The sequence below is a fragment of the Mustelus asterias genome, chromosome 1 (assembly GCF_964213995.1).
Source record: "Mustelus asterias chromosome 1, sMusAst1.hap1.1, whole genome shotgun sequence".
Taxonomy (NCBI): Eukaryota; Metazoa; Chordata; class Chondrichthyes; order Carcharhiniformes; family Triakidae; genus Mustelus; species Mustelus asterias.
The window spans coordinates 130,273,331-130,289,627 of record NC_135801.1 but is presented as its reverse complement, the minus strand read 5'-3'; the positions used below and the strand labels follow the sequence as shown (position 1 = coordinate 130,289,627).

The following is a 16,297-nucleotide window of genomic DNA, read 5'->3' as shown; positions in this document are numbered from 1 at the left end:
CCTATTGTATGGTAATCCTCATTACCATGATTTATACAGCTCCGCACCAATTTCTGACACGGAATTGATGGCACTGGAAATCCATTAGTCGGACACTCGCGGAGCTTTAGCAGCGCAATGTGCTGGCAGAATTGCCCCTGATATCTGAAAAAGCAGGTTGAGCTTCATTTAGAATCCCTACAGTGCAGAAGAGGGCCATTCGGTCCATCGAGTCTGCACCGACCACTATCCCACCCAGGCCCTATTCCCGTAACCCCACATATTTACCCTGCTAATCCCCTGACACTAGGGTCAATTTACCATGGCCAATCAACCTAACCCGCACATCTTTGGACTGTGAGAGGGAACCGGAACACCCGGAGGAAACCCACGCAGACACGGGGAGAACGTGCAAATTCCACACAGACAGTGACCCGAGGCTGGAATCGAACCTGGGTCCCTGGCACTGTGAGACAGCAGTGCTAATCACTGTGCCACCGTGCCGCCCAGTGAATAAATTCTGTGGTTTCTTCAAAGAAGAAATCACAGCATAGAGAGAAGGAGATTGCCATGAATATTAAGTGTAGATCTGGGGTAACATTTGACTTCAGAATAAAAATGGTGGAGGCAATTGAGTGTTTTCAGGTTGGTGGGATTTGAGTAATGGCATGCCTCAGGGCTCTGTGCTTCAGTTGCTTTTCTAAAATTCATTGCTATGGTTTGTGGGCATCACTGACAAGGCCAGCATTTGTTGCCCGTCCCTAGTTGCTCTTGACTGGCTTGCCGGACTATTTCAGACGGCAGTTGTGAATCAATCACATTGCTGTGATTGTGACCAAGTTAGAATAGCAGATTTCCTTCCTTAAGTGACATCAGTGAACCAGATGGGTTTTAACCACAATTGATGATTGATTCATAGACACCATCACTGACCAGTAGTTATCTGAGACCAGCTTTTAATTCCAGATGTTTTTAAATTAATTGACCTTAAATCCCACCAGCTCCTGTGGTGGGATTTGAACCCATACCCCCAGAGCATTAGCTTGGGCTGCTGGATTACTAGTCCACTGACATTGCCACTACGCTACTCACCCCCTCACCTTTCAAATAGCATGGGAATAATATCAGAGTATATTGCTGATATAATGTTTATGGTGTATGGGAAACTTTATGAGGAAATGGAATGAGTGGAGTGGACAGATAGTTAGATGTTGCTCAATGGTGAGAAATATGGAGTAGTATCTATTTTTGTGGGGACAGGGGAGGTGAAGTATTAAATATACCTCCAAATAGTAAGATTCAGAGCTGAAAGATGTACCAGTATAGCGGTATATAGAAACATAGAAGATAGGAGCAGGAGGAGGCCATTTGGCCCTTCGAGCCTGCCCCACCATTCATCACAATCATGGCTGATCATCCAACTCAATAGCCTAATCCTACTTTCTCCCCATAACCTTTGATCCCGTTCGCCCCAAGCGCTATAATACAGAGGTATATAGGGAGGCAACTGATGATCAGATTGGCTGATTGGCAGGCAACTGAGAGACGTCATTCAAAGTGAAATTGAGTGAGATGTGAAATGGTCAGCTGATCCAATCATGCCAGTTTCCTACTGGTATGATAAGTTTAAAATGATCCAAAGATGTCTAAAGATGTGCAGGTTAGGTGGATTGGCCATGCTGAATTGCCCCTTAGTGTCAGGGGGACTATCTAGGGTAATTGCATGGGGTTATGGGGATAGGCCTAGGTGGGATTGTGGTCAGACTTGATGGGCTAAATGGCCTCCTTCTGCACTGTAGAGATTCTATGGTTCTATCTCCCCAGTGATCATGATGACCATTTTCCCCTGAATTTTCACCCTCAGAGAGGGCAAAGGAGGATTTTGAGTTTACAGAATGAGTAAATATAAAAAGGAAAAGATGAATTTGTACAAGCATTTATTCCCACCAATTGCCAAATTAGTGACAAGGGGGAAAGACTAAACATTATCAGCAGAAGGTAAAATATGCAGTTAGAACAAATTTTCACAGGGGTTTAGCGAAACATGGAGCAATTTGCTTTAATGTGGCTATTGAGGCATGGAATATAATATCATTTAGAAGAGCTTGGATAAATATTCATAAAAGAAACATATAAAATGTAATGGAAAAGGGCAGAGATTGGAATTAGTCGGGTTGACTCCAGTTCAAAATCTGCACTAAAATTTCTATGGTCTGGCCTGTACTCAAACATCTTACAGTGGTTACTTTAAAATGGGGCATTTATTTATTTAAAGAAGTTTGAGAAACCTTTGGCCGCTTGTGTAAATTTCTATGTTGTAATTTCAATCGTAGTTTAACGAAAAGGGTAATATAAACATGGATTTTTGTGTATTTCAAGAGAGGTTATGATTGCACCAAGTTTCTAATTTCCTGTTATTTGTTTGTGTAGTAACGCAGAGCATTACTAATAGCTTGGTTTGGGCACTCATATATGGCGATGGCTTTCCGGCTGCCCAGAATATATGCTTTATAAATGGTGATGTGTCACATTTGTGTGTTTCAACTAATGTGTGGGTGGATATTTCAAAAACCAATTTGCTTATTAAGTTGTGTCATCCATGTCATTGTTATTGGCAAGCGAAGACTTTTAAAAAAAAGTTTATATCCTAAACTTACTGTGCCACCAGCAATGAATAGGCCAAGAGATGTGGTCTTGGATTCTACTTGTGTGCTTAGCAAAGAGAAAAACAAATTCGGCAGGAGACCTGTAAAAAGAGTCTGTGCTATTCCCCTCAACAATAAACTTGAAGTCCGGCACTTCATACTGTAAAGCAAGATCACTTAAAACTATGATTTAATGTCTTTTTCTACTATCTTAGCAAAGTTGCTAATCTGCTTATAATGAAACAAGGTATTTCACTTGGCTGCATTAATGTTAGCATTTGAAAGTTTGGTCCCAAACCAGTGTCCTCTGTTTGAACAGAGGGAAATATGATAGGATGAGGGATGAATTGGCTAAGGTAGACTGGGAGAGCAGGCTGGCAGGTAGGATAGCTGAGGAACAGTGGAGGATTTTTAAGGAGATCCTTTTCAGTTCTCAGCAAAAATATATTCCAGCAAAAAACAAGGATTGTAAGAAAAGGGAGAACCATCCGTGGATAACGAAGGAAATAAAGGAGAGTATTAAAATAAAAACAGCTGCGTACAGAGTGGCCAAAAATAGTGGAGAAACAAGTGATTGGGAAAAATTTAAGAAACAACAAAGAGAGACTAAGAAAGCGATAAAGAAAGGAAGGATAGACTATGAAGCTAGGCTAGCAATTAATATAAAAAATGATAGTAAAAGTTTTTATAAATATATAAAAAGGAATAGAGTGGCTAGAGTGAATGTTGGACCCTTGGAGGACGAGAGGGGGGAGTTAATAGTGGGAAATGAGGATATGGCTGAGTCTTTAAATAAGTTTTTTGTGTCGGTCTGCACGATGGAGGACACAAATAGTTTGCCAAATATTAACGATAGAGGGTTGGCAGCAGGAGAAATACTTAATACAATTAATGTTACCAGAGAGGCAGTGCTGGGTAGACTAATGGGACTGAAGGTGGACAAGTCCCCAGGTCCGGATGGAATGCATCCCAGGGTATTGAAAGAAATGTCAGAGGTAATAGTGGATGCGTTAGTGATTATTTATCAAAACTCGTTGCATTCTGGGGTAGTGCCGGTTGATTGGAAAACGGCTAATGTTACGCCGCTGTTTAAAAAAGGAAGGAGACAAAAGGCGGGTAACTATAGGCCGGTCAGCTTAACGTCTGTAGTAGGGAAAATGCTGGAATCCATTATTAAAGAGGAGATAGCAGGGCATCTGGATAGAAATGGTTCGATCAATCAGACGCAGCATGGATTCATGAGGGGAAAGTCGTGCTTGATGAACATGTTGGATTTTTATGAAGATGTGACTAGGGCGGTTGATGGAGGAGAACCGGTGGATGCGGTGTTTTTGGATTTCCAAAAGGCGTTTGATAAGGTGCCCCATAAAAGGCTGCTGAAGAAGATTAGGGCACATGGAGTTGGGGGTAGTGTGTTAAAGTGGATTGGGGACTGGCTATCCGACAGGAAGCAAAGAGTCGGAATAAATGGGTGTTTTTCCGGTTGGAGGAAGGTAACTAGTGGCGTGCCGCAGGGATCGGTACTCGGGCCGCAACTATTTACCATTTATATAGATGATCTGGAGGAGGGGACGGAGTGTAGGGTAACGAAGTTTGCAGACGACACAAAGATAAGTGGAAAAGTGAATCGTGTGGAGGATGGAGAAGATCTGCAGAGAGATTTGGACAGGCTGAGTGAGTGGGCGAGGATATGGCAAATGGAGTATAACGTTGATAAATGCGAGGTTATACACTTTGGAGGAAATAATAACAAATGGGATTACTATCTCAATGGAAACAAATTAAAACATGCTACCGTGCAAAGGGACCTGGGGGTCCTTGTGCATGAGACGCAAAAGCCCAGTCTGCAGGTACAACAGGTGATCAAGAAGGCAAATGGGATGTTGGCCTATATCGCGAGGGGGATAGAATATAAAAGCAGGGATGTCTTGATGCACCTGTACAGGGCATTGGTGAGGCCGCAGCTGGAATACTGTGTGCAGTATTGGTCCCCTTATATGAGGAAGGATATATTGGCATTGGAGGGAGTGCAGAGAAGGTTCACCAGGTTGATACCGGAGATGAGGGGTTTGGATTATGAGGAGAGGCTGAGGAGATTGGGTTTGTACTCGTTGGAGTTTAGAAGGATGAGGGGGGATCTTATGGAGACTTATAAGATAATGCGGGGGCTGGATAAGGTGGAGGCGGAGAGATTCTTTCCACTTAGTAAGGAAGTTAAAACTAGAGGACACAGCCTCAAAATAAAGGGGGGTCGGTTTAAGACAGAGTTGAGGAGGAACTTCTTCTCCCAGAGGGTGGTGAATCTCTGGAATTCTCTGCCTACTGAGGTAGTGGAGGCTACCTCGCTGAATATGTTTAAAGCGCGGATGGATGGATTCCTGATCGGTAAGGGAATTAAGGGTTATGGGGATCAGGCGGGTAAGTGGTACTGATCCACGTCAGATCAGCCATGATCTTATTGAATGGCGGGGCAGGCTCAAGGGGCTAGATGGCCTACTCCTGCTCCTATTTCTTATGTTCTTATGTTCTTAAAAGCCTAATTTCAAGACATTAAAATGGAGGAGTTTGTGTTATTCTATCTCTCATTTTGCAGGACTGTGTTATGATTTAAATAGAGACCAGTAATTTTTCAAAAAGAAATATGAAATACCAATTATTGACTAAAAGAATGGAGTCGCAGGATTCCACGGTTTAAAAACAAAGAACTTTTACTATATAAGAGTCAAACAAAGCAAACACTTGATACTATCTTAGCTCTATTCTCAAACATCAAGAACCAACATAAGAACCAACATAAGTTAAACATGAATTAACAGTAAATTGCGGTCAATTGTAAACTATGAATTGCACATTAAATGGCAAATACAACTAAGTAAGAAGTCTCACGACAGCAGGTTAAAGTCCAACAGATTTATTTGATAGCACAAGCTTTCGGAGCACTGCCCCTTCATCAGGTGAGTGGGAGTTGCGTTCACAAACAGGGCATATATAGACACAAACTCAATTTACAAGATCATAGTTGGAATGCAAGTCTTTACAGGTAATCAAGTCTTAAAGGTACAGACAATGTGCGTGGAGAGAGCGTTAAGCACAGGTTAAAGAGATGTGTATTGTCTCCAGCCGGACAGTTAGTGAGATTTTGCAAGCCCAGGCAAGTCATGGGGGTTAAAGATAGTGTGACACGAACCCAAGATCCCAGTTGAGGCCATCCTCATGTGTGCGGAACTTTGCTATCAGTTTCTGCTCGGTGATTCTGCGTTGTCGTGTGTCATGAAGGCCGCCTTGGAGAACGCTTATCGAAGATCAGAGGCTGAATGCCCGTGACTGCTGAAGTGTTCCCCAACAGGAAGAGAACACTCCTGTCTGGTGATTGTCGAGCGCTGTTCATTCATCCGTTGTTGTAGCGTCTGAATTGGTTTCCCCAATGTACCATGCCTCGGGACATCCTTTCCTACAGCGTATCAGGTAGACGATGTTGGCTGAGTCGCAAGAGTAGGTACCGTGTACCTGGTGGATGGTGTTCTCACGTGAGATGATGGCATCCATGTCGATGATCCGGCACGTCTTGCAGAGGTTGCTGTGGGAGGATTGTGTGGTGTCGTGGTCACTGCTCTCCTGAAGGCTGGGTAGTTTGCTGTGGACAATAGTCTGTTTGAGGTTGTGCAGTTGTTTGAAGGCAAGAAGTGGGGATATGGGGATGGCTTTGGCGAGAAATTCGTCTTCATCGATGACATGTTGAAGGCTCTGGAGAAGATGTCGTAGCTTCTCCGCTCCGGGGAAGTACTGGACGACGAAGGTAACTCTGTCCGTCGTGTCCCGTGTTTGTCTTCTGAGGAGGTCAGCTTGTGCTATCAAATAAACCTGTTGCACTTTAACCTGGTGTTGTGAGAGTTCTTATTGTGCTTACCCCAATCCAACGCCGGCATCTCCACATAATAAATACAACTAAGGCAGATCTTAGGAATTTGGCTTGGCTTGTTCTCTGGCTTGACATGCTGAATATTCCGGACCCTACCAGGTGGCTGACTGCTTTTGGTTGTCAGAATGGATTCGTGGGAATGTCCACATGGATCAGGAGTGTAAAGGTCGGAAATATCCCATTGCAAATCGTAGTAAAGTAACAAGCCCCAATCCTTCCCTTTTCCCCACCATTGTCGACAGTGTTTCAACTCCTTAGGTATCGGGCTCAGGACACCCTCTCCCTTCTCACACCAAGGATCTGGGTTTGATTCCTGGCTTGGGTGACCGTCTGTGTGGAGTCTGCATGTTCTCCCCACGTCTGCGTAGGTTTCCCCTGGGTGCTCTGGTTTCCTCAATCAGTCTGAAAGACGTGCTGATTAGGTGCATTGGCCATGCTAAATTCTCCCTCAGTGTACCTGAACAGGCGCCGGAGTGTGGCGACTAGGGGATTTTCACAGTACTTAATTGCAGTGTTAATGTAGGCCTACTTGTGACACTAATAAATCAACTTTTAGCTTATCAAACTCAGTCACAAAGTCCTTCAAAACTGTGGGTGGGAATTTGTGTCCCTGCCCACTGCCGGGATTATCCGGTCCCGCTGAAAGGCAACGGATTGTTAGCTGGGCTGCTGAATCTCCCGTAGCCGGTTCCACCATGATGGACTGGAAAATGCCAACCTCTGTCATTCTCATGATGAATTTCAGCTCCTGTCCTTCCAGGAGCTAGCTGCCAACAGCAGCGCGCAAACAACCCAATTTTCAAAAAATGGCACACATCTGCAGGACCTCCTCAACTCAGTCTGGGTGGCATAGATCCACCAATGCTATCTTCAAATGACAGAAACAGCTGCACAACTTATGAGTCGCACCTCTGCCCCCTTCAGCTTCTCTGTACTCCACCATTGGACTCATTAGCTACAGCTAGAGTGCTTGGATACAGCTGCCCTCACTTTTGTATAGTTACCATGTTTTGTGAGGCATGGGAAAAATGACCAGCTGGAATTAAATAAAATATGAGACATAACTTAATTTGAATATTTAAATGAGCAGTCACCTCCTGGGAGCAGATTGGTTGCCGGCTGACCTGTGAAATCAGAATTGAGTGGGGTTGAGGTGGTTTGAGTCTGAGCTGTTTAAAACTTTAATATCCTAACTGACTTAGACACACAGATAGTTGGGTTTAATATCCCCCTTGGTATCTGAACTGTTGAAAACCTCAATTTTATTAGTTTATCTTTGACACTACAGGATATATTTTCTTCTTCCAAAGTGTAAGCATTTCTAATTATCCTCAAAAATCACCCACAGGAAAATGTAGCCACATACATTCAGATGTAGCATATAAATCTCTTTGTATTTCCATAAAGATTTTGAATAGCAGTTTAAAAGTAGCAATTTTAATGCATTAATTCAGTTAATTCCAATGTTTACCTGATCTTTCTTTTGAGGTAAGGTTTAATCAGGGACATTAGTGTTTACACAAATGATCATCACGGCACGATGAGCAATCACAAATATATTTGATACAAGGTTCTGTGTTTTTCCTGCTGGATTTAATTTACATTGTACTTTCCAGCAAACCTCTCAATTTGGAGGCAAGTGATATGTTCTCATTTCACATTTCCCAGTGAGTGATACATTTGTCCGACAAATAATGTTGAATAATTCTCTTGCATTGGAACCTCAATTTAATTTTTAATTGCCTGCATTTGTCAGGTTTGGATTTTCAGCAAATGTTAAAGTATTTATAAATGCATTGTCATTTGGAAAAGAACGTTTGCAGTATAATTGTATTCTGAGTGCTTTTCTTCAGCAATTTACTTAAGCATGTGACTTGCACTCTGGTGTCTCTCAACGGGTGATTATTGTAGTTGTCCAAAGCAGCAAAGAAACTGACTTTACTGTACACCAATGAACTGTTAACTCATTCAGATTAGATAAGGTGCAAACCTAACAGAACAAACTCTACCCCAATATATTTGACAGATTAAAAGCTAATGTACCATATTTCAGCTGTTTTTCAAATGACATCAGATGGGCACTGGAACTGGAAAAGAACACCATGTCCTCCCTTAGGGAGCAGTAATTAATTACAACACATATCTTACAGTTCACTTGGAGAAGAAAGAAGAAATTAAGAGTTTTTATTTCTCTCACAAATGATGCTGTTACTCTACAGAACATCATGTTCTGACACCATGGTGGGGAGTTTGAAATGACGGTGGAAGGATGCACTCTCGCCCATCATAGTGGCTCACCATTCCCATCAGAAGCCGGTGTGAAGCCATTTTCTATCCAGTTATTGGGATGCAGGTGAAAGGCTGACTGGAACTGTCCCTTGCGCCGCATCCATACAATTATCTGTGCCACCGAGAGGGATATCACACCAGTCTGGAGCATGAACGGACCAAGATGGTCTGAACATGTCAGGACTCATCTGGAAGAAGGCCTGGGGCAACGTCCAGACAGGAACTTCCAGATGCGAACCTTCACACTGCCGGAGTTTCCGAGATGTGAACCTTCGCACTGCCGGAGTTTCCGGGATGTGGATCTTCTCACTGCCGGAGTTTCCGGGATGTGGATCTTTGCACTGCCGGAGTTTCCGGGATGCGGATCTTCACTGCCGGAGTTTCCAGGATGTGGATCTTCACACTGCCGGAGTTTCCGGGATGTGGATCTTCACACTGCTGGAGTTTCCGGGATGTGTATCTTCACTGCCAGAGTTTCCAGGATGTGGATCTTCACACTGCCGGAGTTTCCGGGATGTGTATCTTCACTGCCAGAGTTTCCGGGATGTGGATCTTCACACAGCTGGAGTTTCCGGGATGTGTATCTTCACTGCCAGAGTTTCCGCGATGTGGATCTTCACACTCCGGAGTTTCCGGGATGTGGATCTTCACACTCCGGAGTTTCCGGGATGTGGATCTTCACACTGCCGGAGTTTCCAGGATGTGGATCTTCACACTGCCGGAGTTTCCGGGATGTGGATCTTTGCACTGCCGGAGTTTCCGAGATGTGGATCTTTGCACTGCCGGAGTTTCCGAGATGTGGATCTTCACACTGCCGGAGTTTCCGGGATGTGGATCTTCACACTGCTGGAGTTTCCGGGATGTGGATCTTAACACTGCCAGAGTTTCCGGGATGTGGATCTTCTCACTGTCGGAGTTTCCGGGATGTGGATCTTCTCACTGTCGGAGTTTCCGGGATGTGGATCTTCTCACTGTCGGAGTTTCCGGGATGTGGATCTTCACTGCTGGAGTTTCCAGGATGTGGATCTTCACTGCCGGAGTTTCCGGGATGTGGATCTTCACTGCCGGAGTTTCCGGGATGTGGATCTTCACACTGCCCGGGTTTCCGGGATGTGGATCTTCACTGCCGGAGTTTCCGGGATGTGGATCTTCACACTCCGGAGTTTCCGGGATGTGGATGTTCACACTGCCGGAGTTTCCAGGATGTGGAACTTCACACTGCCGGAGTTTCCAGGATGTGGAACGTCACACTGCCGGAGTTTCCAGGATGTGGAACTTCACACTGCCGGAGTTTCCAGGATGTGGAACGTCACACTGCCGTAGTTTCCAGGATGTGGAACTTCACACTGCCGGAGTTTCCAGGATGCGGAACGTCACACTACAGGAGCTTCCAGGATGTGGTTTGCACCAGAGTCCAATGCAATTGTGCTAAACAACACCAAAGACCATGGAGTTCACTGAGCTTTTGAGCTGGTTCAGATTCAATTCAACTGGATCAGGCCCCATCCGTAAAAGTGGCCATGCCCCTCGAGTGAAATGATGGGATTCTGTTTGGGAAAGCTTTTCAAATTGTTCCCATTTTTTTGGGAAGACAGGCACTAGTAGCGACATATCCTAAAGTATTTGGTTTGCAAAGAAACTGACCCTAGTATACATCAATGAACTGTTAACTCATTCAGATTAGATTTTAAAATAATTTTCATTTGATTTTAGATCAGGTTATTCACAGATGAAGGACTGGACACTCTTAGTGAAATGCTTGTTCTAATTCCATTCTATTATGTTGCCCTATTGCGCTGGTGTATTGAAGATTTTATGTTTGTGATTAAAGAATGAATGTCAGTCGAAACACAGCTAGTGCAATTGCAAACACATTTTGGGCACAATTCTCCACTCAAAAGAATTTATATGGCAACCTGTTGCTTTCCTCATGCAAACTGATCAAGCATGAAATAAAAATGGAAATATATGTTAATTTCTATTTTGGAAGCTATAGTATTTTTATTGCATTTGTGAAGAATACATAAGAAGTATGTAAAAACAAGACAAAAGACTGTTTAAAATATGTACTTTTTATTTCCAGACTCCGTCGCAATGCAGAAGTGGCACCTTACTTCATTTTTGGCGAGAATGAAGAGAATGTTGGGTGAACTATTCATCATCCCCAAGAGACTGACAAATGCCTTTTTTGCACATTTTACATTTTTGGATTGTTAATTTTACTCATCATATTAAGCCTATTTTTCAGAAATGCATAAGGCTTTAAAACACAATCAGAGAATCCAGAATGGTTACAGGACAGGTTAACCCAGTGCCATTCCTGCCTTCTCCCTGTAAACCTGCATATTTAATTTCCTCTTGAATGCCTCGAATGAACCTGCCTCCACCATCCTCTCAGTCAGTCCGTTCTAGTTCCTAACTGCCTGCTATGTGAACACATTTCCTCATGACACCATTGCTTCTTTTGTCAATCATCTTAAATCTGTGTCATCTGGTTCTCCCAATCCTTCCACCAATGGAAACAGTTTCTCCCTATCTGTCCAGACCATTCAAGATTTTGAAAATATCTCCGTATTCTTTCTACCAAAATGAATCACTTCACACAAGACTGCATTAAATTTCACTTGTCTGTCCATTCCACCAACTTGCTTGTGTCCTTTTGAAGTCTATCACCTCACAGTTCACAATGCCTTTCAAGTTTTGAAATCGTGCCCTGTACACCAAGGTCTAGGTCATTAATATATATTATAAAGAACAAGAGCCCTAACATCAATCCCAGGAGAACTCCACTATTAACCTTTCTCCAGTCCGTAAAACATCAAGGTAACCACTATTCTCTGATTCCTGTCGCTCAGCCAATTCCATATCCATGTTTTAACTGTTTATTTTATTCCATAACTCTATAACTTTGCTCGCATGTCTTTTGTGTGGCACTTTATCAAATGTCGTTTAGAAGTCCATGTGCACCACAACAATAGCATTACCCTCTGTTGACAACAAATTCAAGCAAGTTACTGAAACGTGATTTACCCTTAACAAATCCTTGCTGACTTTCCTTAAATAACCTGCATTTGCCCAAGTGACTATTCATTTTGACCTGAATTACTGGGCGAGATTCTCTGGCCTCCCCTCAGCATTTTTCTCGCTGGCGGTGCACTGTTTTCTGTTGATGGGATCTTCTGGCCCTGCTCCTGTCAATGGGATTCCCACTAACTCCAGCCCACTCGACGGGAAACCAGAAGATCCCACCGACGTGAACGGCCGGAAAGTTCTGGCCATTGTTTTGAGAAGCTTCCTCACCACAAAGGTTAAACTATCTGGGCTTATCTTTACATCATATTTTGAACAAGATGTAACATTTGGAATTTTCTAGTCCTCTAGAACCACCCCAGAGTCTAAAGAAGATTGGAAAATTATGGCCAGTGGATCTGCAATTTCCACTCTCACTTCCCTCAATATCCTTAGATTCATCTCATCCAATCCTTATCACCTTAAAGTGCAGACAGCCTATCCTCTTTATCAATTTTTTTATTCATTCATGGGACATGGGCATCATTGGCTGGCCATTGATTGCCCATCCCTAGTTGCCCTTGAACTGAGTGGCTTGCTAGGACATTTCAGAAGACAGCTGAGAGTCAACCACATTGCTGTGTCTCTGAAGTCACATGTAGGCCAGACCAGGTAAGGACAGCAGATTTCCTTCCCTAAAGGACATTAGTGAACCAGATGTGTTTTTCCGAAAATCGACAATGGTTTAATGGTCATCATTAGATTCGTAATTACAGATATTTTTATTGAATTCAAATTTCACCATCTGCTGTGGTGGGATTTGAACCCAGGTCCCCAGAACATTAGCTGAGTTTCTGGATTAATAGTCTAGCAGTAATACCACTAGGCCATCATCTCTCCTGTCAATTTTAAACCCTTCAAGTGTCTTAACTACCTCTTTTCTCACCAAGACCTGGGTAGCATCTTCTTTCTGAGTAAAAGTAGATGGAAAGTATTCATTTAATACCTCAGGCGTGCCCCACTGTACACTTGAGCCAATCATAGTGCCTTTGGACTGGCGTCTGGCTGCACTCCCCAGATTAACCATTCCTTTCATCAGCATTCAGAGATGCACTCTGGGACCCTTAGACTACCTGCTTGTTTCTTCCTGACTGCCTGCTATAAACATGTCATTCAGGAAGCTGTCAACCTCGTGCATGGCCCGCAGTGACGTTAACTGCTGCTGAAGCTCTGAAACCCAGAGCTGCTGCTGCTTCAACTGACAACACTTTCTGTACGTATCGTAATCCAGGACATGGGACGCACCTTGGAATTCCCACACTGAACAAGACTAGCATTTGAGAGCTAGGAGCTGCCCTGCCATTCCACTATCTATTAGATAATAAATTTGGGGAATAACCCAACTACTAATAGACCGTACTATTTAAAAAAGAGAAGGAATTACTAACTTCCTTTCTGTTGACGCTATTTCAATACAGGCAAACTAAATGCCTTATTTAGAATCATAGAATCTCTACAGTGCAGAAGGAGGCCGTTCAGCCCATCAAGTCTGCACCAACCACAATCCCACCCAGGTCCTATTCCCTGTAACCCCACGTATTTACCTCCTAATAGCCATGACACTAAAGGGCAATTTAGCACGGCCAATCAACCTAACCCGCACATCTTTGGACTGTGGGAGGAAACCGGAGCACCCGGAGGAAACCCACCTAGACACGGGGAGAATGTACAAACTCCACACAGACAGTGACCAAAGCCGGGAATCGAACCCGGGCCCCTGGTGCTGTGAGGCAGCAGTGCTAACCACTATGCTAATGTGTTGCCCAATTTAACCCATTTTTAAAAAATGAAACTTTGAATTTTTCAGCTAGCATCTTAACTTAGGAGAAAGGGAGACTTAGGAGCAGTACTCACCAGCCAATCATCTCACAGTCTTCCTGTAGTGTTATATTTTGATTTTCTTCACTTTTTCAAACTCCAGCTGCATTGCTAATCCACTTCCAGTTCCCAACTCTCTCCTCAGGTAAGTGACAGATCAAAGCTTGGCCTTCAGTTTATTCCCCCCCCCCCTCTCCCCAACCACCACCACCACCATTTCTTCCAGGTGTGCCTCAGCTCCTGATTCTCTGCTCCGGTATCTGGGCATGTAAGAACATAAGAACTAGTAGCAGGAGTAGGCCATCTGGCCCCTTGAGTCTACACCGCCATTCAGTAAGTTGAAACGTTCATGCCAGTTTTTCAAATACTAGGGGTGGCATTTTCCCAAAAATATTTGTCATAGAAGTTAGAAAATGGGTGTGTCCCAAGCCTGTTTTTTGATCGAGTTTGGCGCTGCAAACTTCCCACATTCTGTCAGTTTCTCTGACAGCAGGGAGAGGGGAGTGCAGAGCCGAGGCTTGCCGGGGAAACTGGCTTCAGAGCATTTGTGCGCCATTGCGCAGGGCACTTCAATCTCTCAGTAAACTGGGAGACCAGTAGTGATTCTTGCTGGCGTGACCTCATTGCTGGCAAGGGGGAAAGTGCCCGGGAAGCTGGAAACTGCCATCCCAGATACACTAATAGGATTGAAATTAATACAATCCTATGCATATCAGCTTCGCGCCCTGGCCGATTCCACCAGCAAAACGGGGCTGGGAACGCAGGCATGACCTGGATTTTTGGCCACGCACTGGTAATCTTTCCAGTTCGTCACACCGATCGACCACACGGCGAGCTGGTAGGATCGCGTCCTAGGTTTCTGATGTTCACTATAATATTCACAATCCTCCTACACAACTTTTGCAGCGTGTTTTCATTCCGTTTATGAATTTTGACATTCTTTTTGCACTGAAAGCTTTTACCTCTGAATTTCTTTTGAACAAAAGGTTTCTTTCTGATCAGGTTTTGAGATTGACAAGTTTGTAGCTTTTGTATTTCTGTAATTTTGTAGTATTTTGTACGAGGCTAAATAAGTTGTAAGTACCAGGATGATGTGGACTCTCTGATGGACGCGTGGTAATGTTTCATGTGAGAAATATAACACAGAAAAGTATTGGGTTCGGCTCTTAATCCTCTTCTTCAGATTTCAGCTGGGGCAAGAGTAGGGTCTCCTCTTGGTCTAAATACCCCAGAACTTTGCAAGTGAAATTGGCCAAAGTTTTACTCCTGATTGCTGTAATTGACCCGGCTTAAAGATAAAAAGTGCAGGTTTGCTGTCATTTGGGAAGCAATCTTGTGCTTGAAAATGGATGATGGTAGTGAGGAAATAGAGGGGAATTTGCTCCTGCTTACTTTATGGCAGTTTCAGGGAATGATGAGCTTTCTGGGAGTTTGTTTGTGGCACAGGTGGGAACTTCCTACCCGTATAAAGGTTACTTTGACATTTTTAGTCTACAATCATTCTGAAATTCCCAGAGGAGTCTTTCTTTTTCTTTATTCTTTCATGGGCATCATTGGCAAGGGCAGCATTTGTTGCCAGTCCCTAGTGGCTTGCTACGCCATTTCAGAGGGCAGTTAAGAACCAACCACATTACTCTGGGTCTGGAGTAACATGTAGGCCAGACTAAGCAGGTTTCCTTTCACCGAAGAGCTTCCAGCAACAATTGATAATAAGTACATGGTCACCATGACGAGTTTTCAATTTGAGATCTATTAATTAATTGAAATTAAATTTCATCATCTGTTATAGTGGGATTTGAACCCATGTGCAGAACAAAAGCCTGGCCTCTGGTTTATTAGCCCAGTAACCCATTACTCCACTGCCTCCCCCAACTCTACGTCTGTCAGAAAGGAGGCCTAAAATGGACCAACAGATTTTAACGATAACTGCTTTTTAAAAGCCCTCGTAAAAGTATTATTTTCAAAAGCCAGCACAAATTCTTGATAAAGCATGTACCAAGCCTTAAAATACTCTAACAGTGAAGCCTCTGACTTAAAATGGTTGTGAATGAACTGTTCTTTCTTAACCTAGTCACATGTGTAGTTGGAAGGCTAATTATGTTTCATGGTGATTCACAAAAGAGTTCAGCTACAGGCTGATAGAGGTCCAAAATCAATATTGACACACTGGGGTTATAGTGATGCCGATCAGTGGTTTGCTACATGCCTTGTAATGAAAATGTGTAATTATTTTAATGTAATTGTTATTAACTTGCTGTCATACTGTACGTCGGAACACCTTACAGAACTTTGGACAACATCCATCCATGAATAAGGAAGATAAAATCACATCCCTAGCGGTTGCAAAATTCCTAAAGTGAAATGAATGTGTTTCTGCAGACTAATGTCCAGTGCTGAGGCCGAATATCTTTTGCCAAAAACCTGCAGGACAGCAGTGGACAAAGCATTATTGAACTAATGGTTTTCTCCCAGTTAGCGAATGAAAGAGACTAAGCACCTACTGACTAACCGTGTGAAAATTGCTTCATCATTGACAGGCACTTCGCTATTTGCAGTTTTCACACTCTCAACTAACACA

The 16,297-nt window shown here is 43.4% G+C and overlaps 1 protein-coding gene across 2 annotated transcripts in view; it reads left to right on the top strand.

Annotated features, from left to right (window-relative positions):
* The window catches only part of LOC144499747 (uncharacterized), a 99,350-nt gene extending 85,910 nt beyond the window's left edge, over nt 1–13,440 (top strand). For both annotated transcript variants that reach the window (XM_078222186.1, XM_078222275.1), the window contains exon 6: nt 10,916–13,440. In XM_078222186.1, the coding sequence (XP_078078312.1) occupies nt 10,916–10,982 (67 nt within the window). In that variant the 3' untranslated portion in view covers nt 10,983–13,440. The remainder of the gene's footprint in view (nt 1–10,915) is intronic.
* The last annotated feature ends 2,857 nt before the right edge of the window (nt 13,441–16,297 follow it).